Raw genomic sequence first — 23,482 nt, 5'->3', positions numbered from 1 at the left:
CCGTCATATAATTTGATTAGTCCAGTTTAATCAAGGTGGGTGTACTTTTTATTTTAAAAAAATCATACATTTTGTTGTCTGGTTCTTTTCTTTTCGGCTTTTCCCTTTAGGGGTCGCCACAGCGAATCAGTCTCCTGTTGTCTTTGGTTCAAAACTGTTATAGGTACTATGACGTAGACCAGGGGTGTCAAAGTCATTTTTTCCGCGGGCCACATTGTAGTTATGGTTTCCTCTCGAGGGCCGTTATGAATTTGGGGAACCCATTAGAATGTTTAAATCCCTTCAAATATTACATATAGACCACACAGCAAATTAATGAATAACTCGTTTTCAAATCTGAAGTCAAGAATAATGACTTTTATTGTGGTTGACATCCAAAAATATGAAATTTTGGCTCAGATTTTAGCAATCATCATGGAATTTAACAAGTTTGATTTGCTTTCGCGGGCCGAAAAAAATTATGTGGCGGGCCGGATTTGGCCCGCGGGCCTTGACTTTGACACCTGTGACGTAGACACTGCCATAGTATGATACTGTATTCCATTATCACAGTAAACCTATTCTTTTCCTTTCGGCTTTTCCCTTCAAGGAGTCGCCACAGCGAATCAGTGGAGGTTTGATTTGCATGTTTGTTTTGGCCAAGCTTTGATGTCAGATGCCCTTCCCGACACAACCCCCTGTATTTATACGGGCTTGGGACCGGCACAATAAGACACTGGCTCATGTCCCCTTGTGGCTACAGAACAAGCAACTGTATGAACTTAATAAAGAATATACAATGTCAACGAGTTTCTAAGATTTCACACTGGGCTGCACTGACCTTACTGGATACTGAATCATGGAGAAAGCAAAACTACTGTCGAAGAACCTGCCAGGAATGGTATAGGTTGAATTTTATAAATCGTGAAACATCAAAAGCTATCTAAAGATTTGAAGAATGCTGATACAACTTCTGGATATAATTGAGGTTCTGGTAATTGAGGTGCGGCCTGGGGTTCGGGAAGCTGCTCCGTCATCACCAGAAGAAGGATGGAGCACGGCGGCCCTGCGGTCCAGAGGACGACCGGTGAATCGTTTTCGGCACACGGAAAGATGTTTTTGCCATTTTTTTGTGATTAAAGAGGCAAAAATTGATATTTTCAAAATGTATTCCCAATGGATGTGACCTATCGCCACGGAGGACAACGAGGGGTCATAATGGAACTCCTGGTGATATTACCCGGGGCACTTTTGTGGATAAAGGTCATCTCCCGATGCAGAGCTTTGGCCTGAGCATCCGTCACCCAGAGGAAAAGCAGCGACGGAGCGGGCCCGACAAGTTCAGCTAGCAAAGTGCCATCCAAAGCGACGCCGCCGTCCCATAAGCCGTAGCCTCGCACTTGTGATGCAACCACACTGAGCTCGCTTCTATCCCCTCCTGTCGGACGTAGAGGCCGACACATCAGTCATCCCGACACATCGGTACGTGACTGTGAGGAAATGTTTGGCACCTTTAAGCGGCAGGATGATTCCACTTGATGTAATCTGGACACAAAGATACCCAATGTTTCATTAGAATCTTGCACTTTCTAAACGGGGGTGAGGGATATATTTGTATAATTTCAGAGATAGACAAGAAACTAGTGGAAGACTCGGCATGCACTGTGGTCAGAACATTACTTTTCTTAAAGACAATAACAATAATAATAATAATAATAATAATAATAATAATAATAATAATAATAAATTAAAAATGTCATTATATGTAGATCTGGTTTAGGATGAGCGGGATAAAGGGCATGTAGATAACTATGACTAAAAATTGAAGTATTGCTGTGTTGCAATAGGTAGGTAGGTCGTCTGATATTCAGGGGTTTATTTACACTGTACCCCTTCTGGTGCCAGACACCATTGAAGCTGAATACTGAATTTGACTCCCCAGGCCACAGGTGTCAAAGTCAAGGCACTGGGGCCAAATGTGGCCCATCACATTATTTTATTCGGCCCGCGAAAGCAAATCAAACTTGTGATTTCATAATGCTTGCTAATTTCTGAACAGAAATTTCAAATTGTCCCATGTAAACAACAATAACAGTCATTAATATTATTATGACTTCAAATTTGAAAACGAGTTATTCATTACTATGTTGCGCACTCTGCATAATTAAACGTGTTAATGGCTTCCCCAAATTCATAACCGCAGAAAAAGCCTGTGACTGTAAAGTGTCCTTGAGAATTTTGAAAGCCGCTTAAAAATGAAATATATCTTTTTGATAATGGCCCTACAATGTGGCCCACGGCAATAAATGACTGACACCCTTGCCCCAGGCCAAAGCGAAAACCAGTCAAGAAGAATAAAAATAAAAATAGCATTAGAGTGACGAAAAATTAAAAATTAAAAAAAAAAAAGAAAATAATAAGAGATAACAGAAAATGGAGAAACATAGCGACAATCCGGAGAGAAGTGGGTCGAAGATCGGCCAGGTATTTATTTTCTGTATAAAAATTAATTTGGTGTGCAAAAAGTCTTTTTTTTCAAACTTAAATCTTGAAAAAGTAGGGGGTCGTCTTATGATTAGGGCCATCTTATATTTGGGTGAATACGGTAGTTTCAAATTGGGAAGGAGTATTTAAAGCGTACGACAGTCTCCCGCTGAGCATTTACGCACGCAGTCAATAAAATAAAATATTTAAAAAATGGAACTTCCGGTCCAGTCAAACGTGTTACAAATGCATTTGTATGCAAATTGAATGCATGCTTGAAATGTTAAAAATTCTCTGCAATGTTTCGTAGTGATGGAAAAATGAAGCTTCATGAACCACCATTTATTTTGACTGCTCCAGATGGTGCTCATGATTTAAATATGAAGGTTAGGTTGTGCTAATATTTAGTGTCAACCTCCCAGAGAAAACTTCAACTCGCCACCACTCAACACAACAGGAAATGTGTCACTCAGTCACACACGATAAAAGTGATTTTATATCGCACCATCATCTTCCCGCTTGCGCGAGAGTGCATCAAGCCGACGTGAAGGGACAAAAACTCCAACTCCAGGAAGGACGGCAACTGCGGGTATCCTGGTTTCCGATGAGGTATTTGATTCCAAAGAGGAATTTGGTCAATCCGTCTTCTCTCATCAACTTCGTCTGGCTCATCGTCCTCACTGGACAAAACAACTGGAATAATAGAAGCATTGAGACGCAAGATGGTTGCAGCGTAGACGAGTTTGGGCGCAACTCACTGGGTTCCGAACGAGTTTGTTTCCTGCCACGAGAAAGAAGACCGGTCACTCTGTTCGTTTTCTTCTTCTGTCTGAAGGCCATCCAAGCATTTCGCTCTCTCTCCCCCGGTTCTTCATTGGATATGCTCCTGTTGAACTTCCTGTTGCAAATTCGATGGCCATGTGGTGTTGTCTCCAGCAAAGAAGACGCTTCATTTGTAGCCGAGGAGGACTGAGAAGAGGATGAAAGACAAGCAGATCACTTAGGGAGAATATTAAAATACATATTTATTTACATATGTTGACTGACAATACCGCAGCAACTGATCATGTGAGATTGATCATCACCTCCTGCATAATATCAGCTGTCAAGGCCGTTTCGTATCCCGACGAGGAGATATTCAACTTCCCATTATGCAGGTCTCCTCTCACCTCAGTCAGAGAGTCATACGCTTTCACGGACACGCGCCTGACTCGTGAACAGAAACCTGGAGGGAAACGTTTGCATTGAGAAAGGCAAACTTAAAATTCGATTCTCGCAAAAACAGAAAAGCATACTTTTGCTTTTACGATCACTCCTCTGTGATGAAAGACAACTCTCATCCAAGGTAGGCGGTTGATCACTGTCTGAGGCGCGCTTTGGACGCCATCTGTTGGACAAATTGGGTAATTCGTTGTTATTGTGGTACGGCGCGACACTTATTTGTTATCGTGACTTGGTTAACATGCAGAATGAAATTGATGAATTTGTGGACAGCAAACGCATTCAAAGTCAATTGGTAACTTTTGCAAGCAAACTCACCCGTCTAACACGGTAACGGAAAAACTCCGAGGACGAGGGGCTTTCGTTGACTGCTGTGATTGGCTTGTGCTGTCCCCCGCTGCCACGTGAGTGGTCGTTGATATTTCCGTGGGCGGACTTTGTAGTCCCATCAGCTTTTTGACAACTTCTTTAAAACACAGCTTGCCGGACAAACTGTCACAGACGCATTCAGAAACCTCAACTTATCGACCAAATCTCGCCCGTCTATCGGTTATCGTAGTCGTTGTAGTAGTAGTAGTAGAAAACGGTCTCCTGACCTCTGACGATGGAGGCTGCCATGACTCCACCCATAACCCGATTTCTAATCGAACACAACAAATACAAAAATAAATAAATAAATACAATAAAGGAAAAACGCGTCTGATACCTACTCTGGCGATGAGACTTTCAAGGACAGGAATAAAAAAAATCACCTTCGAGTGAAGCGCGGAGCTTTGCGGTGAGTGTAGCGGTTGGTGGGTGTCAGATGCTGCGATCGACGTCTTCTTGGGGATTCTAAAGAAACGTCATCGGGTGACAATTATTAACAAAACATAATATCAGCACACACGCGCAGTCTTTCTCGTTGTCACTGTTTTATGTTGTATAGTTTCGTGTCTAAACTTTGCTACGCGTGGGTGTAACGTTATCCAAAATAATGTAACACTAAAACATACAAGTAACTACCCGGGCGCGTTTGGTTAGTCATCTAGTGCCTATCACACAAATATTAAGTATACCAAGTTTTTAAAAATGTATCAGCTGTCTTCGTTAGAATCCGCCAAAACGTTGACCGCAGGCGCAGCCGAATGTTTTCTTGTATCCCCATTGCAAAAAAATATAGAAATAAACAAATCTGCTCGTCCATAAACGCGTAGCAAAGAGGAAGGAAACAGCTTTCCAGAAGAACTTTTCTCCGAGCGAACTGGTAACCGCAAGCTACTTCGCTAGCTACGGTATAGCTACCAAAGCTGCTTTGCCAGCCGGTTAGCCACTTGCTTAGTGACTACGATACAGCCAAGTGAGCTGTTCAGTTTCGACGATCTCAAAACAGTGAAGCCCAAGGACATACTAACACTTTGGTCATTGCGGCTCGTGAAACATTAAAACTTATTCCCGCAACACGCTGGGAAGCATTTTTTTTTCGTCGACCATAAATAGAGCTGCACGTTACGCAAGTACGTATTTACGTAATCTGCGTAGCTTCATACGCCACTTACGTATAAATGTGCCGATTGTCACCATGTGAGCAAATCGTTTTTGCTTGTTCGACTAGCGATGCCTGGCAAGTGCACAAACAGAGATGAGCGAGTCAGTCATACCAGTCGACGAGATACGGACGACAATTGCTTTTTCCCTCCGACCTCGACGGCAGTCCTACTAAAGAACCTCAACTCAACCCAGAATTTGAATCATTTACCGAACCCGCTTGTGAAAAGCAATAGACTGATATGTACCAACAACCACTTTTTCCACAAATAAAATGTATTATTATTATTATTACAAAAACAAAAACTGAATAGAAACCGTCATATAATTTGATTAGTCCAGTTTAATCAAGGTGGGTGTACTTTTTATTTTAAAAAAATCATACATTTTGTTGTCTGGTTCTTTTCTTTTCGGCTTTTCCCTTTAGGGGTCGCCACAGCGAATCAGTCTCCTGTTGTCTTTGGTTCAAAACTGTTATAGGTACTATGACGTAGACCAGGGGTGTCAAAGTCATTTTTTCCGCGGGCCACATTGTAGTTATGGTTTCCTCTCGAGGGCCGTTATGAATTTGGGGAACCCATTAGAATGTTTAAATCCCTTCAAATATTACATATAGACCACACAGCAAATTAATGAATAACTCGTTTTCAAATCTGAAGTCAAGAATAATGACTTTTATTGTGGTTGACATCCAAAAATATGAAATTTTGGCTCAGATTTTAGCAATCATCATGGAATTTAACAAGTTTGATTTGCTTTCGCGGGCCGAAAAAAATTATGTGGCGGGCCGGATTTGGCCCGCGGGCCTTGACTTTGACACCTGTGACGTAGACACTGCCATAGTATGATACTGTATTCCATTATCACAGTAAACCTATTCTTTTCCTTTCGGCTTTTCCCTTCAAGGAGTCGCCACAGCGAATCAGTGGAGGTTTGATTTGCATGTTTGTTTTGGCCAAGCTTTGATGTCAGATGCCCTTCCCGACACAACCCCCTGTATTTATACGGGCTTGGGACCGGCACAATAAGACACTGGCTCATGTCCCCTTGTGGCTACAGAACAAGCAACTGTATGAACTTAATAAAGAATATACAATGTCAACGAGTTTCTAAGATTTCACACTGGGCTGCACTGACCTTACTGGATACTGAATCATGGAGAAAGCAAAACTACTGTCGAAGAACCTGCCAGGAATGGTATAGGTTGAATTTTATAAATCGTGAAACATCAAAAGCTATCTAAAGATTTGAAGAATGCTGATACAACTTCTGGATATAATTGAGGTTCTTTGTTAGGACAGCTGTGTTGGTTGGAGGGGGAAGGCAATTGACATATGTGCCTCTCGTAGGCTCTCATCGGACTCACTTGCAGCAGCGCGCATGCTCCTTTGGTCTATAGCCAGGCATCACTAGTCGAACATGCAAATACGATTTGCTCATATCATTACAGTGCCATTTGTCTGTCATCGCTGGACAGCTTTGGGGCAATTGTGCATTTTTGCTTCATACAACACAGAGGCTACAGAAAGAGCTTAAGATTGAATGCCTGTCAGTGTCTTTTGTGTTGTGTTACATTATTTGTTATTTAGTTTTTTGTTGTTGTTTTGACTTCAAGATGGTGCCGTAAGAATGGCTGCCTTTACAGCTAGTCCTGTGTTTTGTTTCTCGACTTCTTCCTTTCCTTTCCTCTTACTTTCATAATTTTGCTGCTCTAAAATGTATATTTCTCCACTGCGAGAAAAATAAAAGCTAATCCAATCCAATGAATGAGTTTCAGTTCATGTCCAACCGAATCACATGATTTTTGGCTCCCTGAAAATGATCTTTTGAAGACTCAACTTTGTCAGAAATAAACACGAGAGCATGGTTGTATATGATGTTTGCTTTTAGGTTCCTTCTGTCTGAAGAATCACATTCCGTAATACCCCCCCCCCCTTTTTTTTTAAATCAGTGACTTCCACATGATGTTTATCAAGTTGGAGTAACTTATTGTGAGGCCCTGAAAGAACTTTGACCAGATATCCTACCAGGTGATTGAACATTTAGCATTGTCTGCTTGCAGGGCATCTACAGCGGGGTCGCCGTCTGCTGTGTACTCAACATTTGTGATGACCTACTGTTAATGATTCAGCTGTGTGTGTGTGTCTGTGTGTGTTTCTACGTGTTTCAGATGTGAACAGATGTATCCGTCCAGTTCTTGACGGAGGTCAGCGTGACGACATGATGGCTTCTGAGTTGGTTGAATGCGTCCCCAACTTCTCTGAGGGCAAAAATCAAGAGGTCAGTTCTTTGGCTGATGTCTCCCGTTGCTTGTTACTTTGCTAATGCTAAACATGCTCATGTCGTATGTATAACCAATTGACTGCAATGGAAAATCTGTATTATGTGTGAAACGTCACCACATTATGGCTATCGTTTTGTTTTTTTTCTTGAAGCACCAACAAACAAGGGATCTCTCGGCAGCCGGGCTAGCGTAGAAAAAGAGCAAGTGGGTTCAAAACAAAGAGCGTCTGAATCACAATTGGTGTTGTTCAATAATAGAGACTCTCCACATTTGACTCTTTAGATACAGCTAAGTATAAAATGATCAATATTTTTCTTAAATGTTGGGGAGTTAAAAAAATTTCAAAACATCACATTTGACTTTCTGGAAAACAAATTACTTTTTAAATCACATGGCATTCATGGGTGCACTGGAAAGTTAATCTCAGCTGATGAGGGCGTGCTTAAAACAGGGGTGTCCAAACTTTTAGCAAAGGGGGCCACATTTGTGTGTTAAAATGTAGGGGGGTGGGGGCTAACTTGGCGGACATTCTTTACATATCACAGCAATTCATTTCAATAAATTCTTTCAGTGAGCTATTCTGTGTTTCCCATGTGCTTTTTTTTAATTTCAGCTCTCTTATGCATGATTTTTTGTTCATTTGAAACATGCAGATCAACATTGAATTGACAATGAAAATTTAACTTTAAAACTTTGTTTTAACACTTGAATTAACTTTGTTGGAACAGTTGAATAGAAGTACAGTGACCCTTCACTACTTTTCGCAGTTTCAGTGCATCACAGATTTTTTTTTGGTGTCACCCAATGACAGCACGATATCCCATGGTGCATCTTCTCAGCCCCACCCAGCACACCCTTCTGTTTTATGTAACTTGTCGTCTCAGATTTTCATCTAGCGCGGGTGGTCCTGGCCCCCATAAACCACGAAAAACGAAGGAGTCCTGTAATTGTTCTTTTGGTGATTGTGGCCATTTTAGAAGTTTTTTAAATGTAGAAAATCGCCATGTGATAAAATTGAGTCTAATGCAGTCAATTCCTCCTATACTAATTTGCTGTTCCTAATTGAGCCTCTAGATGTCAGCACTTAGCACACACAGGTAAAAGCCCGACTGCCCAATAATAATAATAATACATAATAATAATCCATTTCATTTATAAGCGCCTTTCAAAACTCTCAAGGTCACTTTACAGTCACAGGATAAATTTGTCTGTGGGTGAGCAGCGGCAGCCACACCTCAGCGCCAGCGTTCACTCAACCCAGATGTAACTCAAATAGAATAGTTAGACAAATAGATAGAAAGCTATCTAGCTATCAATCCAATGGATAGCTAATAGCTAGCCAGCTAGATACATAGCTAGCCAGTCAGCCAGATTGCTATTGTACGGTCTTCATTCGACATGCAGGCCAGACGTTATTGATTTTATGACGGGAGGCTGCCTTTTGAAAGAAAACTGACCCCGGGACAGATGTGGCCGCTGGGCCTTGACTTTGGACATGCCTGCCTTAACAGCAGTTCACCCCTGGAATGGTCCATGGAAGGGTCCATGGAAGGGTGCGGCGAGAAGTTTGAAAACCTCAGATTTGAACCATATATCCCCCCAAAAAAATTTTCTCACCGTTGTCAACTTTCAGGTCATTGATGCTATCTCGGCGGCCATTCGCGGCACACCCGGATGTACCCTGCTGGATGTAGACCCTGGAGCCTCCACCAACCGGACCGTATACACGTTTGTGGGTTCTCCTGACGCTGTGGTGGAAGGAGCTCTGAATGCTGCCCGTCAGGCATTCAGCCTCATTGACATGAGTCGTCATTCAGGTCATTTCTAGAAGCAAATTTAAACATAACATCAGAACCAGTCTGCTGTGAAAAATTGAGTTTTGAGGTCCTCAATTGTACATCTCCTCGAGCAGGTTCTTCCAAAGACTTCTTGCCCTAATTGGGTTCAGAAACATGCTCAGTGTTTGGGATCTAACTCAAAACCCCTGAACTTTGTTTGAAATGCGCCATTCAGTTTTACAGAGTGCCCCAAATTGGAACATTGAGGTCTGGCAGTTGAGTTGAGTTGAAATTAATCAAGTATGAGCTTCTGATTGGTTTCACACATTGCGTCCTTTAGCTTGATTATTACGTCGCGAGGTGGCCAAAGATAGAATCATCGTCAATATCAACCGTAGCAACGTTATGAACAAAACCAGACGGGGGAGATGGATATTTGATTCATATTGTAGAGCAAAGGGGTCAAACACATTTTTTGCCTCGGGCCACATCGTAATTATGGTTTGGTCTCGGGGGCTGTTATGAATTTGGGGTGGCCATTTGAACGTTTAATCTACTCCACATTTTACATACAGAACGCACAGCAAATTAATGAATAACTACAGTAAAGTCTCGTTATATCGATATCGGTTATATCGATAGTACCGCTTATTACGATACTATTTCTATGAACGCAAGGAGAAAATTACATGCGCGCAGGGTTGGATATATCGATAGTCCGGTTATATCGATATTTTTTCGGACTCCCGAGAATATCGATATAACGAGACTTTACTGTACTTTGCATATCAGAAAGTCAAGAATAATGACTGTGATTGTGGTTTTCATACGATAATTTGACATTTTGGTTGGGACGTTACCAGGCATCATCAAAGCTGAGTACTGGATTTGCTTTCGCAGGCCGAATAAAATGATATAGCGGGCCAGTTCTGTGCCCCCGGGCCTTGACTTTGACACTGTGTTGTATAGCAATGAGTTATAGTAACTTAATTGTTAGAAACTAAGCAGTCTGATTCCATACATGCAGGTGAGCACCCTCGTATGGGAGCGCTCGATGTGTGTCCTTTCATTCCTGTCCAGAACGTCAGTATGGAGGATTGTGTCCGCTGTGCCAACATCTTTGGAGAGAAACTGGCCGATATGCTTCATGTGCCAGGTAGGGGATACCGCATTGTTTTGAAAATGAAAAGTCAAGATAAATTTTGAACTGAAAATTCTAAAAAATGAGTTTTGTACCCTCAGTCTTTCTATATGGCGAAGCAGCAAGAAATGAAGCACGCAGAAGTCTTCCGTCTGTGAGAGCTGGCGAGTATGAAGCTTTAGTGGACAAGGTCAGACCTTAAGACGGCTTATGATTTGCAATTTACATTTCCTTCCTTTTGCGGAGTTCCACCTACAGTAGCACTTTAGGTGAACATAGTTCGGGCTGGGGGCCAAATATGGCCCATGGTCAATTTTCATTTGGCCCGCAGGCTCTCGTCATGAAATCAATCACATCTGGCCTACACGTAGAATGAACACATTGGCTGGTAGCGCTGTTACCTGCGTCAGCAAAGTGCTGCCGTCTAGAGGCTCAATTAGGAACAGTAGATTAGTAGATGAGGAATTGACGAGATGAGCCCCCAATTTTCTAAGATGGCAAAAAAAAAAAAAAAAAAAAAAAACTGGTGAATTAAAAAAATCTAAAATGGTAATTTTCTTATATATATATAAATATATAAATATATATATATATATATATATATATATATATAGGCTGGAAACCAATTCATGGTGTGTGCCTCGTGCCGAATACAGCTACTACGGCACCCCCCGCGACCCTAATAAGCGGGACGGAAAAAAAAAAATATATATATATATATTTAGAGAGAGAGAGAGAGAGATAGATAGATAGATAGATAGATAGATAGATAGATAGATAGATAGATAGATAGATAGATAGATAGATAGATAGATAGATAGATAGATAGATAGATAGATAGATAGATAGATAGAAAATGCCAATGCTCTATTTAAAAAAAATCTAAAATGGTGATTGTGTAAATTTAAAAAAAAATCTAAACTTGTGAATAACAAATATTAAAATGGAAATTTTCAAAAAAATCTAAAATGACGATTTCTTTTCAATCAAGAAAAGAACAATTCAAGTGTTACAAAAAAGGTAATTAAAATGTTATAAAAAAGTGAAGTGAGGTGAATATTCAATTTTAAATGTTCATTAAATAAATGTTGATATGCATGATTCAAATAAAACACATGCTTAAGATAGCTGGAAAAAAATCAAATGTGAAACACAGAGTGGCTCACTGAAATGTATTTCAATTAATTGCTGTTATATGTAAAGAACGTTTGGCAGGGTTGCCCCCCCCCCACACACACACACATTTTTAACACACCAAATCTACTCCCCCTTTGCAAAACGTTTGGACACCGCTGACCAAAAGAAAACCTTTTTTTTCATGTTTCTACTCTCCAGCTGAAACAAAAGGAATGGGCTCCGGATTTTGGCCCCTCCACTTTTGTGGCGTCATGGGGCGCTACCGTAACGGGTGCACGCAAGTTCCTCATTGCCTACAATGTAAATGTGATCGGCACCAAGGAGCAGGCGCATCGCATCGCGCTGGACATTAGGGAGCAGGGGCGAGGAAAAGACCAGGTACGTGTTGGGAATATTTAACTCCATTTTTGACGATGAGCATGTCAAACAGTGACCAGATGTGTGCTTTTGGCTACGTCCCAGCCGGGGTTACTGAAAAAGGTTCAAGCCATCGGCTGGTACTTGGATGAAGCCAATCTCGCTCAGGTGTCCACCAACATCCTGGATTTTGAGCAAACGCCCCTCCACCGTGTCTATGAGGAGATCTGCAAGGATGGGGAGGTCAGACGTTAAGCATACCAACAATAAGACACAGACAAGACTCATTGGGTCCTCGTTTCTGTGTATAAAATTGAGCTAGCTTCGCCCCTGTAATAATAATAATAATAATACATTCGATTTATAAGCGCCTTTCAAAACTCTCAAGATCACTTTACAGTCACAGGATAAGCTTTTCTTTGGGTGAGGAGCGGCAGCCACACGCGCCAGCGTTCACTCAACCCAAAAGTAACTCAAATAGATAAAAAACAAGCTAGCTAATAGATAGATATATAGCTATTCAGCAAATAGACAGTCAGCTAGATAGCTATTAAGCTAATAGATAGCCAGCTAGATAGTTCATAGATTGCCAGCCAGATAGCTAGCTAGCTAGCAAGATATATATTATATAGCAAATAGACTGCAAATAGATAGCATATAGATAGCTACCTAGGTAGCTAGAACACGCATTATGATATTTTTAGTCAAATGCAAAACACCAATAAAAATGTGTCCAAAAACTACTTTAAAATGAAACCGGAAGTGGTCAGTTTCAGAAGGTCCCGCCCCCATGTTCGTGGTGTCACGGCAAGATGTCTTGCCTTGCTCGAGAATCAAAACAACGGCTTCAGATTCGGAGAATATGCTGTCTTGTATACTCATCCAGTTATGAATATGATTCAAATAGTTCTGAAGAGGAAAGCGTACATGTTTGCAATCGATTAAAGAATTTATTCCGTGTCATTTTGAGGGGGGAAATGTAGCACCAAAAAGAGTCAGAAGAGGGCGACAAAGCTCAGTGGAAAGCTCCGTGGAAACGGGCTGATTAATTCCTTACAATTTTTGTCAGTGAATATCAAATAGACGCTCGGTGCCACACACAAGGATTCACCATCGCGTTATTTATGTGTTTTCCTTCTAATTTCGCCATCAACACGGATCAGTTTTCAGACCAAACAAAGTATTGCAAAATGCATTGAGGTGATGCAAGGTATGTCCTTTCTCGCTGAGGGGCGTTCCTTCAGTGACGTAGGGTGAGGACTCGCCACCAACTCAAAAACAAGACTTCCGGAATATTCAGCGCGAGTCTTAAGACGTAAAATATAGCTATATACGGTGGAATCTTTCTAAAATACGTTCAGTAGAAGTCATTTGAAGCCATTTTACAAATTATGGACACAACTTGTCCGGAGACGTCGGTTGTCCTTTAAGGGCTTTGACATTTTTTCAAAGTCCACATCCCCCCAGGTGTCCAATAAAGGCAAGCTCAGAGCCGTTTTATGGGGAGGTGCGAGCAGTATCCACGGACAATCCATCAACGGACTGACCATCAATCCATTCATCTATCCATCCATCCACTCACCCAACCCTTCATCCACTTCCATCCAACCATCCATTCATCCATCCAACAATAAATCCATCCATACACCCATCAAACCATCCATCTATCCATCCACCCAACAATCTATCCATCCATCCATCCAACAATCCACCCATCCATCCGACAATCCATACATCCATCCATCCACGGACTGTCATTCCATCTGACAATTCATCCATCCATCCATCCACACATCTATCTTTGGACTGACTATGCATCCACCCACTCATCTCCCAGCCTCCATTCTATGCATCCATCCAACAATCAATCCATCCATCCATCCATCCATCCAACATCCTTCCACCCATCCATCCACAGACTGACTATCCATCCAACCATTCATCCAACAATCCATCCATCCATCCACCAATCCATCCACCAATCCATCAATACATCCGCGTCCCTTCTATGCATCGATCCATCCATCAATCCATACACCAATCCATCCATCCACCCATTCAACAATCCATCCATCCGACATTAAATTCGTCCATCCATCCACAGACTGACTATCCATCCAACCATCCATCAATGCATCCATTCATTAATCAATCAATCCATTCATCCATCCACAGACTGACTATCCATCCAACAATGCAACTATCCAATCATCCACCCATCCTTCAATCCATCCATTCATTCAACCATCCATCCAACAATAAATGCATCAATCCAACCATCCCTGTATGTATTCATATATGACATTGACAGAATTAGATTAATGTCATGAAAGGGGAAGAAGCAGCTTTCTGCTTCAAAAAGGTTCGCGAACCTTGGATATCAAAATTCAACATAAACAGAAGGAAAAAAAAAAAACGAAACAATACTACAGTTAGCATGACGTGACACGAATGCCCGTTGTGAAAGTTACCGTGAAAGTCTTCTACTGACACTACTCATACCACCACCACCACCACCACCCACCCCGATCTCCAGGATTTGAAGCTGCCCATCGTCGGCTCTCAGATCGTCGGTTTGATTCCCCTCAAAGCCCTTTTGGATGCCGCCGACTTCTACATTGCTCAGGAAGAACTCTTCATCGTGGAAGAGGAGCATAAAGTGCGCCTGGTGAGGAAAACTTGGCCTCCAGAGTTCTTTAGCTTCCTTTTGGGTTTCTAACCTCTGAAATCTTGCCTTTCTGGTCAGGTGATCAGCAAGCTGGGCCTCGACTCTCTGGGTCCGTTCAAAGCAAAGGAGCGAATAATTGAGTGAGTTTCAATTCGAAATACTTTCAAGGCTCAGGGTTTCATATGATCAAAACAAAAGGTTTCCATAGCTTTGTTTACAAAGCTTCAGGCAGTTCAAATATATTTGACCAGTCGGCGCAACGACAAGGCACTCTAAAACAGCAAAGCCGGTGTCCAGATTAGCACCAGTTCTTTATTGTAGGAGTAGGCATAACTAGCTAGCTAACTGCCCATCGTAATCGTGCTTGTGTCCAGATTAGCATCAATTCTTCATTTTGGGTGTAGGCATAGCAAGCTAGCTAACCACCTATCGTAATCGCGCCGGTGTCCATATGAGCCCCAGATCTTTATTTTTCCAGCCCCAAGGTTAGTTTAAAACTGCCGCTTGAGCTAGCTTCAATTATTTGTGGGGGAAAGACTCTGCTATCAGGAAATCCATGATGGATGTGCTAAAATAGCATGTGATCTCCGACTGTAGCATTGTGATCATCTACAATGATTACTCAAGATAGAAACATTTGTTGATTACACATCCCTGACAGTTTTATATTATACAAGTATACTTGATGTTATGCTAAATTAGCCAGCGTATGCTAACAGCACATTATAATGATTAGTAAAGATAGAAGCTTTGATTACTCATCCCTCCCTGACTGTGATATACGACATACAAGTATACGTACTTAATGCTTTGCTAAGTTAGCCAGCGGATGCTAATAGTGCATTTCAATGATTAGTAAAGATGGAAGCGTTATGTGGTAAGCGTCAAAAATGCATCATGTATTGAAAAACAAACACAAGAATTCCCTTTTCGCAATCTTTAAGTCGAGCAACAAGGTATATTTTGTACGTCGTTCCAGGTACATGGTGAGCTCGGAGGACAGCGGCCGGCTGGCATCTCTTTCCCTGCGGCAGTTTGTCCGCAGCGTCGGCGCTCGGACGGCCGCGCCTGGCGGGGGCTCCGTCTCTGCCGCCGTGGCTGCTATGGTAACATGGCGTAAGGCAGAAAAATCATCCTCTCCAAGCCTTTTCACGGCGACATCTGCAACTTTTATTGGGCAGGGAGCAGCGCTGGGGGCCATGGTGGGCCAGATGACGTACGGCAAGAGGCAGTTTGAGGCTGTGGACGGCGTGATGAGGAGACTGATTCCTCCGTTTCACGATGCCATGAACGAACTTCTGCGTATGGTGGACAGCGACTCATCTGCCTTCAACAGTTACATGGTCTCACGTTCTGCGTCCGATTGCTTGTCGTCATCATATATTTCTCATTTTTATAAATCTGGTACGTCTCCAGAACATCTCCCATTTGTCGCTTCAAATCCTGTCTGTTTTGATTCTAGGCAGCGTTGAAGATGCCCAAAAATTCAAAGGAGGAAGTCAGAAGGTACAAAGACTCCGGAAAACCGAGTCAGTCTTTCGACAGCGTGGCACTGTTATTGTCTTTGTGCTGACAGGCGTGAGCTGGCCTTGCAGGAGGGCCTCAAGCAAGCCGTGAGTGTCCCGTTGGCTCTCGCTGAGAGGGTGAGCACCCTGTGGCCTTCACTGAAGGAACTGGTATTGTACGGGAACATCAGCTGCAAATCGGATATTCAAGTGGGGAATCGGCCTTGTGTTATCATGAGATTTTTGCACCTGGAGGGTATGAGCGTTTTTACGCGTGTCTTCCAGGTTGCGGTAAAAGCCTTGGAGACTGCAGTTTTCGGGGCCTACTACAATGTCATCATCAATCTTCAAGACATCACTGATGACACTTTCAAGATGGAGGTAGGTTTGAACGAGGTATATATTGAAAATTGTCCATTAAATTGATCACACGGTGCCCCGATGTCTGTTGTGTTTTGCAGACTCTGTCCAGAGTGTCGGAATTATTACAGGAGGCGAAACGTTGCGCCGCCACCATTCTCGAAGATGCAGATGAGCGGACATGAGGCTTGTCGCCTGGCTTTTTTGTCAAAATTGTATTGAGCCAATTCAATGAAACAATGTGATGCCGTATGACGGCAGAAATGTTGGACCACAAATCATTAAAAAGTATTTTTCTTTGGGTCAGTTCGCCTTAAGAGCCATTACTTGACATGTGTGTTTGTCAGGGATGTTCAAGGCCACTAGAACGGCTAATGGCGCCACGTGTTCCATTAGAGGCCAAAGTATTTGACAAGAAATGGACGTATGACCTCGGAAAGAAGGAGAAAATGTTCTAAATGGTCCAACACGGACGTTATAGTTCAGGTTGGATGTTTGTTATTTGGTCACGAGGGTTTTTATGGTGTTATGCTAGGGGTGAAAAGTTGGCTAGTTAGAGCCCAGTCTAGGTATAAACGGCCATCACAAAGCTGTTTTCGCCATCATCGACACAAGTTCATCCAGGAATTATGTTCAATCGTTAATTAACAATGCTAAAAATCCCTGTAATTCACAGGTGTCAAAGTCAAGGCCGCGGGCCAAATCCGGCCCGACACATCATTTTTTTCGGCCCGCGAAAGCAAACCAAACTTGTTAAATTCCATGATGATTGCTAAAATCTGAGCCAAAATTTCATATTTTTGGATGTCAACCACAATAAAAGTCATTATTCTTGACTGCAGATTTGAAAACGAGTTATTCATTAATTTGCTGTGTGCTCTATATGTAATATTTGAAGGGATTTAAACATTCTAATGGCTTCCCCAAATTCGGCCCTCGAAAGGAAACCATAACTACAATGTGGCCCGCGGCAAAAAATGACTTTGACACCCCTGCTGTAATTAATTACACCAGCATTGTATGATCTGGCGCCTGTTACTAGCGATAGTGGCTAGTAGCTAGCAGCTCGTTGCTAGTGATTTTAATCTTAATCTTCATATTGTGTTGTCTGTGATATGATATATCAGGTTTCCCTCTGTTTTTATTTAGTTAGTTACCGTAGTTTTGGGAGTACACGGTGTAAGTGACGTGATTAGCTATCAAGCTATTAGTTGTCTAGCTATCTATTAGCTAGCTAGCAAGCTTTCTATCTTTTTGAGTTATTCCGGGTTGAGTGTACTTCTAATTTAACAAATTAATTTGAATATTAAATTAATTAAATTCAATTTAAAATTTAATTTAAAGGACAACCGACACCTCCGGACAAGTTGTGTCCATAATTTGTAAAATCACTTCAAATGACTTCTACTGAACGTATTTTACAAAGATTCCACCGCATATAGTTATATTTTACGTTTTAAGACTCGCGCTGAATATTCAGGGAGTCTTGTTTTTGAGTTGGTGACAATGCCTACCGTGACGTCACGCTAGGTATCGTCACTGACCGAGAAAGCGATGATTTGATACTAGCTGACACAAATTCCCAGCAGACAAATCAGACCATTTCCAACGGAGTTTGGGCGCCATCTTGTGTATTTTCTGGTACACACACTCAAAATGACACGGAAGGACTTCTTTAATCGGTTGCAAACATTTATTCTTTCCTCTTCAGAACTATTTGAATCATATTCATAACTGGATGAGTAACAAGAAAGCATCTTCTCCAAATCTGAAGCCATTGTTTTGATTCTCGAGCAAGTCAAGACGTCTTGGCGTGACATCACGAACAAGGGGGCGGGACGTTCTGAAACTGAAACTTCCTGAGGTCCTTTTGAAGTAGTTTTGGGACACTAAGTCATTTTTATCTGTGTTTTTCATTTGACTACAAAATATCAGCCTGCGTGTTTTGGGTATTTTAGATGCTATAAAATGTTTTTCTGATGTCAGTTAGGAAACAAAAAAATGGTGTTGGTTGTCCTTTAAAATTGAATAAATGAAGCCTTCAGTTGTTAAAATTGCGATTGATCTTTTTAATTTTTTTTCTTCCATTAGGTTAGGAAGGTTATTGGGTGATTTGCCCTTTGGAATCAGTCACGCCCCACTATTCACCTCTTGCAATCAAAATTATTGAAATGCGACAACAGATGCTCCCCAATTTACGAACGACATATGTTCCAAATGGTCGTTTGTAAGGTGAATTTGTTCTTAAGTTGCTTCAGTGCTATATTTTGTATGGAATGTATGTTTTAGGCTTATATAGGTATTCTTAAGGTTTCTATAAGTATGTGTCAGGCTGGTATAAGTAACCTGTATTGGGTTATGGTGAAAAATAAACATTCAATAAAATATATTGTATGCTCTATAAAGATATGTACATGTACAACTGGAAAGAATACAGTATGTTAGATAAGTTGGAGAGAGAGAGCGAGCTCTCATAGCGCCCCAAGTTGGTATTAGCGGAGGAAATACGTTATACGTTATATCAATATTCTCGGAGTCGGAAAAAATATCGATATAACCGGACTATCGAAATATCCGATCCTGCGGCATGTAAATTTTCTCCTTGCGTTCATAGAAATAGTATCGTAATAAGCAGTACTATCGATATAACCAATATCGATATAACAAGACTTTACTGTATATAGATAGATAGATAGATAGATAGATAGATAGATAGATAGATAGATAGATAGATAGATAGATAGATAGATAGATAGATAGATAGATAGATAGATAGATAGATAGATAGATAGATAGATAGATAGATAGATAGATAGATAGATAGATAGATAGATAGATAGATAGATAGATAGCATAAAAAGCATCCGGATCAGTACAAATGGGGTGTGGAAAAATTGAGCAGCATCGGCAGCAAATCAAGGTTGAAAAATGATTGAAAGTCAATTTTGAAAGTCGTAAATCCTACGGCGGCATGGAGAATCTTATTGAGCTACACTGAGCCTGCGGACAAAAGGATGGCGGGGGCAGCAGGTGTGCAGGCGTGTAACTGTACACCCGAGTTTGCGGGTTCAAATCCCAGTGACGACATAGCAACCCGGTGTTAATCTATGGAATCCAATGTTTGACATTTGCCGCACAGCAGCAAACGTATTAAGTGATGCGTTGGTCACACGCTCAATTATTTAGCAAATATTCGTCAGAGGAAAAAAAATTATGAACGGGCACCGCTGATGTCATTTGTGTATGTGTGGGCGTAAGCGTACGTTTGTGTGTGTGTGTGTGTGTGTGTGTACGTGCTCTTGTCTGACAATATAAAAAGTGGGCTGATCCAAGAGGGCACAAGAAAACCAGCAACCATCAGTAAAGACCAAGACAGACGAGCGGTAAGACATTTTTTTGTTTTCCTTCTTTCATTCCTAACACTGGTCAACAGCAAATTTTAATTTAATTTTGTGTGTCCCTAAATTTATTTTTGGGCCATATTTGAAAAATATTATGACTTCCAGATTTTTGTTCGCCCTGATGGAGTTTGACCAATAAACTCGTGTGCGATATGGATTTTAGCATGCGTTGGAATTCATAGTAATGATGATAGTCGAACAGTGTCATGGTGGCTGGCGGACTAGTTTTCCACACCCCCTTTGAGTGCAGACGTGTTTTGTTATCGAGTGGAGTACTTTTGCTATTATGGAACCGAAAAAGACCCCGCCACAGGTTAGTTTTAAGCCTAAGAAGACATGAAAGAAAATTATGATCGAGCAGAAGAAGGAGATCACGGTGGCTGGCGGACTAGTTTTCGTCACCCCATGGTTTGTTATCGAGTGGAGTACTTTTGCTAGCATTCCGCTTTGTTGAAAAATATCTAATAAATACATGGTTTTTCATGAGATTCACAGAAAGGGTGAATAACTTCAAAAGCACAATGTATACAACAACAGTGATGTCCTGAGATGCAAATGACCAAAGTTTGAATTTCTTCAGAGATACTGATTTTTTTTTGTTTTGTTGACAGAGCAAAGATTTCAGACACGAGGATTGTATGGACTTCACAACAAATTGCACTTTGGCAAATAGTAAAGAAAATTATTTCCAAAAATATTATTCTAGGGGTTGTCACATTGCTAAACATCTAAAAAAATGAAATTTGATAACACCACAGACCCCAGTCTTTTTGTCTGCTAGTGTAACTGCTAATATGAAAACATTGTGGTTAAATACCGTAGAAGAGCGAATGAGTAACATGTAGCACAGATGTGGTAGAGTTACAACCCGTTTATCAACACATATATGGAGAAGGGAAAAAGGCATATACAGTAAAGTCTCGTTATATCGATATCGGATATATCGATAGTCCCGGTTATATCGATACTATTTCTATGCACGCACTGAGAAAATTACATGCAAACAGGGTCGGATATATCGATAGTCCCGGTTATATCGATATTTTTTCGGACTCCCTTGAATATCGATATAACGAAACTTTACTGTACATGTATTTATTATTTATTTTTCAACGAACCGGAGTGCTCAAGAATTGTGACGTATCCTGTCTCTCTACTCTCAATTGTAAGGCTAAATAAGTAAGGGGCCATTTTCTCTTTTATATTGCCAAATTGATGCAGAAAGTACATAGCACACGATACTGGCACTCAACTAATAGGATTATGGATGCTATCAAGATTGACTTGAAAAAAAAAAACCCGATTATGGCCTTTTGAGATGCACATGGGTATGTCACTGTCAATTTTTGAAATTAAAAAAAAATATTTCATGTTGGGTGTGGTTGGATTGTATTGGATTAGATTAGATTAGATTAGCCTTTATTAGTCTCACAGTGGAGAAATTTACATTTCCCAGCAGCAAAGTTGTGAAAGTAAGAGGAAAGGAAGAAGTAGAAAAACAAAATACAGGAGTTGCTGTAAAGGCAGCCACTCTCGCGGCGCCATCTTGAAGTCAAAACAACAACAAAAAAACCTAAATAACAAATAATGTGAAACAACACAAAAGACAAGCCATTCAATATTAAGGACAAGTAAAATGTATCTCGATTCCAAAAACCTATACAGGTCTGAAAACGAGCAGGAATAGAGGCACAAAAAGCAAATTAATCTTGAAAAGACCAATCTTTTTTAGATTAGCTCAAAATGAGAATGATATGCTGAAAATTATCACTTAATGTTCCTGAAAATATCTTGAAACAAGAAAATATGGAAAGATATTTAGAGGGAAAAAATGGTAAATTAGTGCTTCAAACTAGGTGTCAGAAATAAGATATTTTCCGGGTTGAGTGAACACTGGCGCGTGTGGCTGCCGCTGCTCACCCACGGAAAAGATATCCTGTGACTGTAAAGTGTCCTTGAGAGTTTTGAAAGGCGCTAATAAATGAAATGTATTAGTATTATCAATGTATTCTTTGTGTGATGCTGCCCCCAAGTGGTCAAGTAGTGCCACGGCGACACTATGTCTTTCTGATCATAGTCAAAGTGTGACAAAAAACATGTATTTAATAACAATAAGATTTATTTAGATCATTAATGTATATTTTACAACATGGCACCCTTTTCTCATTTTTCCCTCCCGGGCCACATTGTAGTTACGGTTTCCTCTCCGTTATGAATTTGAGGAAGCCATTACATTGTCTCATCCCGTCCATATTAGCGGAGGATAGCTTACAACACTGAAGTAAAAAATAATGACTGTTATTGTGGTTTACATACAACAATTTGAAATTTTGGCTTGGGCTTCAGCAAGCACAATGGCATTTCACAAGTTAGATTTTCTTTTGCGGGCCGAATAAAACGATGTGGTGGGCCAGATTTGGCCCTTGGCCCTTTACTTTGACACCTGTGCATTAAATACTTTTTTTTTAAAGGATGTTGAAAAGTTTTACTTTTCGCATGGTCCTTGATTTTTTTTTTTAAACCCCCCGAGCATTTGTGTCTGTTTGTACCAGATAAGCAGCAGGATGTGTTCTTCATGGCTCTTGGTGACCGTGATGCTCGTGGGTGTGGCCGGAGGAGCTGCCAGTCAGTGTTGGGAACATGCGGCTTGTCAGGAGCTGGATTCAAAAAGCATGACGGTAAAAAATTATATATATTTAAAATAGTGATTTGTCGTCCACCCATTGATTATCCTGCGACCCTATTTATTGCTGTTTACATCACCCCACAACAGGAGTGTCTGCAGCTCTGTCACGCCGACCTCGCTGACCTTTACCCCGACTCTGCACCATTCCATCCTCCCACCGGGCCTTCCTCCGACTCCTCCCCACTGGCGAAGCGCTCTTACTCCATGGAGCATTTCCGCTGGGGGAAACCCATCGGCCGAAAACGCCGTCCCATAAAAGTCTACATGTCCAACGGCGTGGAAGAAGAGTCCAGTGAGGTTTTTCCCGGCGAGATCAGGCGCGAATTAACCAATGAGGTCCCACTGGGAGCGGAGAAAGAGGCACCGGATGAGGAAGGAATGATGAAGAAAGACGGCTCCTACAAGATGAAGCACTTCCGTTGGAGCAGCCCGCCCGCCAGCAAACGCTACGGCGGCTTCATGAAGAGCTGGGACGAGACCGAGCAAAGGCCGCTGGTCACGCTGCTCAAGAATGTCATCAACAAAGACGGACAGATGCACGAGTAGCGATCGCAAGGCAAGTGGTCGGTCAAGAGAGGCTGACCGCCGAGTGTTTTTGGACTGTAAATATTGATGAAAAGGGAAACATAAAAGTTCTTGCAAACAAAAGCCTAACCGCCTGCTCCTTTGGGTCCTTATGTGCCATCCAGGTTTTTATTTCCTCCAGGGATTAAAAGTGGCCCTCATAAGAAAGCATCTTTTTTTTTTTGCTTTGTGGGAGATCGATCTGACACTCATCTGCATAGCAGTGCAAGGAAATATCATGTTTTCTTAAGATGGAAACAGGTATAGTGAGAACAACAGAGGCCCGGAAATTGAGCCCTGTGGAACACCACATGATATATGTGACTGAGAGCAACAACAGCTACCACAAAAATAAATAAATAAATAAAAAATAAATAAATAAAAAAAAAA

At 41.4% G+C, this 23,482-nt stretch overlaps 3 protein-coding genes across 7 annotated transcripts; 2 read left to right on the top strand and 1 right to left on the bottom strand.

The window, feature by feature from the left end:
* Positions 1–8: 8 nt before the first annotated feature.
* Positions 9–7,435, bottom strand: LOC148903714 (uncharacterized). Of its 4 annotated transcripts, none has more exons than XM_089007417.1 (11): positions 7,373–7,435; positions 4,437–4,518; positions 4,281–4,324; positions 4,003–4,176; positions 3,759–3,850; positions 3,549–3,688; positions 3,222–3,432; positions 2,969–3,156; positions 1,491–1,524; positions 1,220–1,417; positions 9–1,045 (listed from the first exon to the last, which is right to left on the bottom strand). In XM_089007417.1, the coding sequence occupies exons 4-11, from the start codon at positions 4,131–4,133 to the stop codon at positions 912–914; spliced, it is 1,128 nt and encodes a 375-aa protein (XP_088863543.1). In that variant the 5' UTR covers positions 4,134–4,176; positions 4,281–4,324; positions 4,437–4,518; positions 7,373–7,435; the 3' UTR covers positions 9–911. The 4 variants fall into 4 exon arrangements, with proteins under 4 accessions (XP_088863543.1, XP_088863517.1, XP_088863524.1 ...); XM_089007391.1 differs by lacking the exon at positions 7,373–7,435 and adding an exon at positions 5,079–7,130; XM_089007398.1 differs by lacking the exon at positions 7,373–7,435 and adding an exon at positions 4,743–7,128.
* On the top strand, positions 7,388–17,138 carry ftcd (formimidoyltransferase cyclodeaminase). 2 transcript variants are annotated; one of them, XM_089007355.1, is made up of 14 exons: positions 7,388–7,491; positions 9,129–9,312; positions 10,301–10,429; positions 10,516–10,604; positions 11,750–11,929; positions 12,014–12,151; positions 14,445–14,576; positions 14,655–14,716; positions 15,556–15,682; positions 15,758–15,919; positions 16,039–16,082; positions 16,153–16,219; positions 16,367–16,462; positions 16,543–17,138. In XM_089007355.1, exons 1-14 carry the CDS (start codon positions 7,432–7,434, stop codon positions 16,624–16,626), a joined length of 1,554 nt encoding a protein of 517 aa, XP_088863481.1. In that variant the 5' UTR covers positions 7,388–7,431; the 3' UTR covers positions 16,627–17,138. The 2 variants fall into 2 exon arrangements, with proteins under 2 accessions (XP_088863481.1, XP_088863480.1); XM_089007354.1 differs by having other exon boundaries at positions 16,153–16,291; positions 16,543–17,136.
* A 2,601-nt stretch (positions 17,139–19,739) lies between these two features.
* On the top strand, positions 19,740–23,437 carry LOC148903712 (pro-opiomelanocortin-like). The gene is made up of 3 exons (XM_089007462.1): positions 19,740–19,824; positions 22,395–22,520; positions 22,616–23,437. The coding sequence occupies exons 2-3, from the start codon at positions 22,407–22,409 to the stop codon at positions 23,072–23,074; spliced, it is 573 nt and encodes a 190-aa protein (XP_088863588.1). The 5' UTR covers positions 19,740–19,824; positions 22,395–22,406; the 3' UTR covers positions 23,075–23,437.
* Positions 23,438–23,482: the final 45 nt, after the last annotated feature.

Source organism: Hippocampus bargibanti, linkage group LG01 (genome assembly GCF_051943395.1).
Source record: "Hippocampus bargibanti isolate YZ-2025 linkage group LG01, ASM5194339v1, whole genome shotgun sequence".
Taxonomy (NCBI): domain Eukaryota; kingdom Metazoa; phylum Chordata; class Actinopteri; order Syngnathiformes; family Syngnathidae; genus Hippocampus; species Hippocampus bargibanti.
The sequence above is the reverse complement of the archived record's forward strand: the minus strand, read 5'-3'. Positions and strand labels throughout refer to the sequence as shown.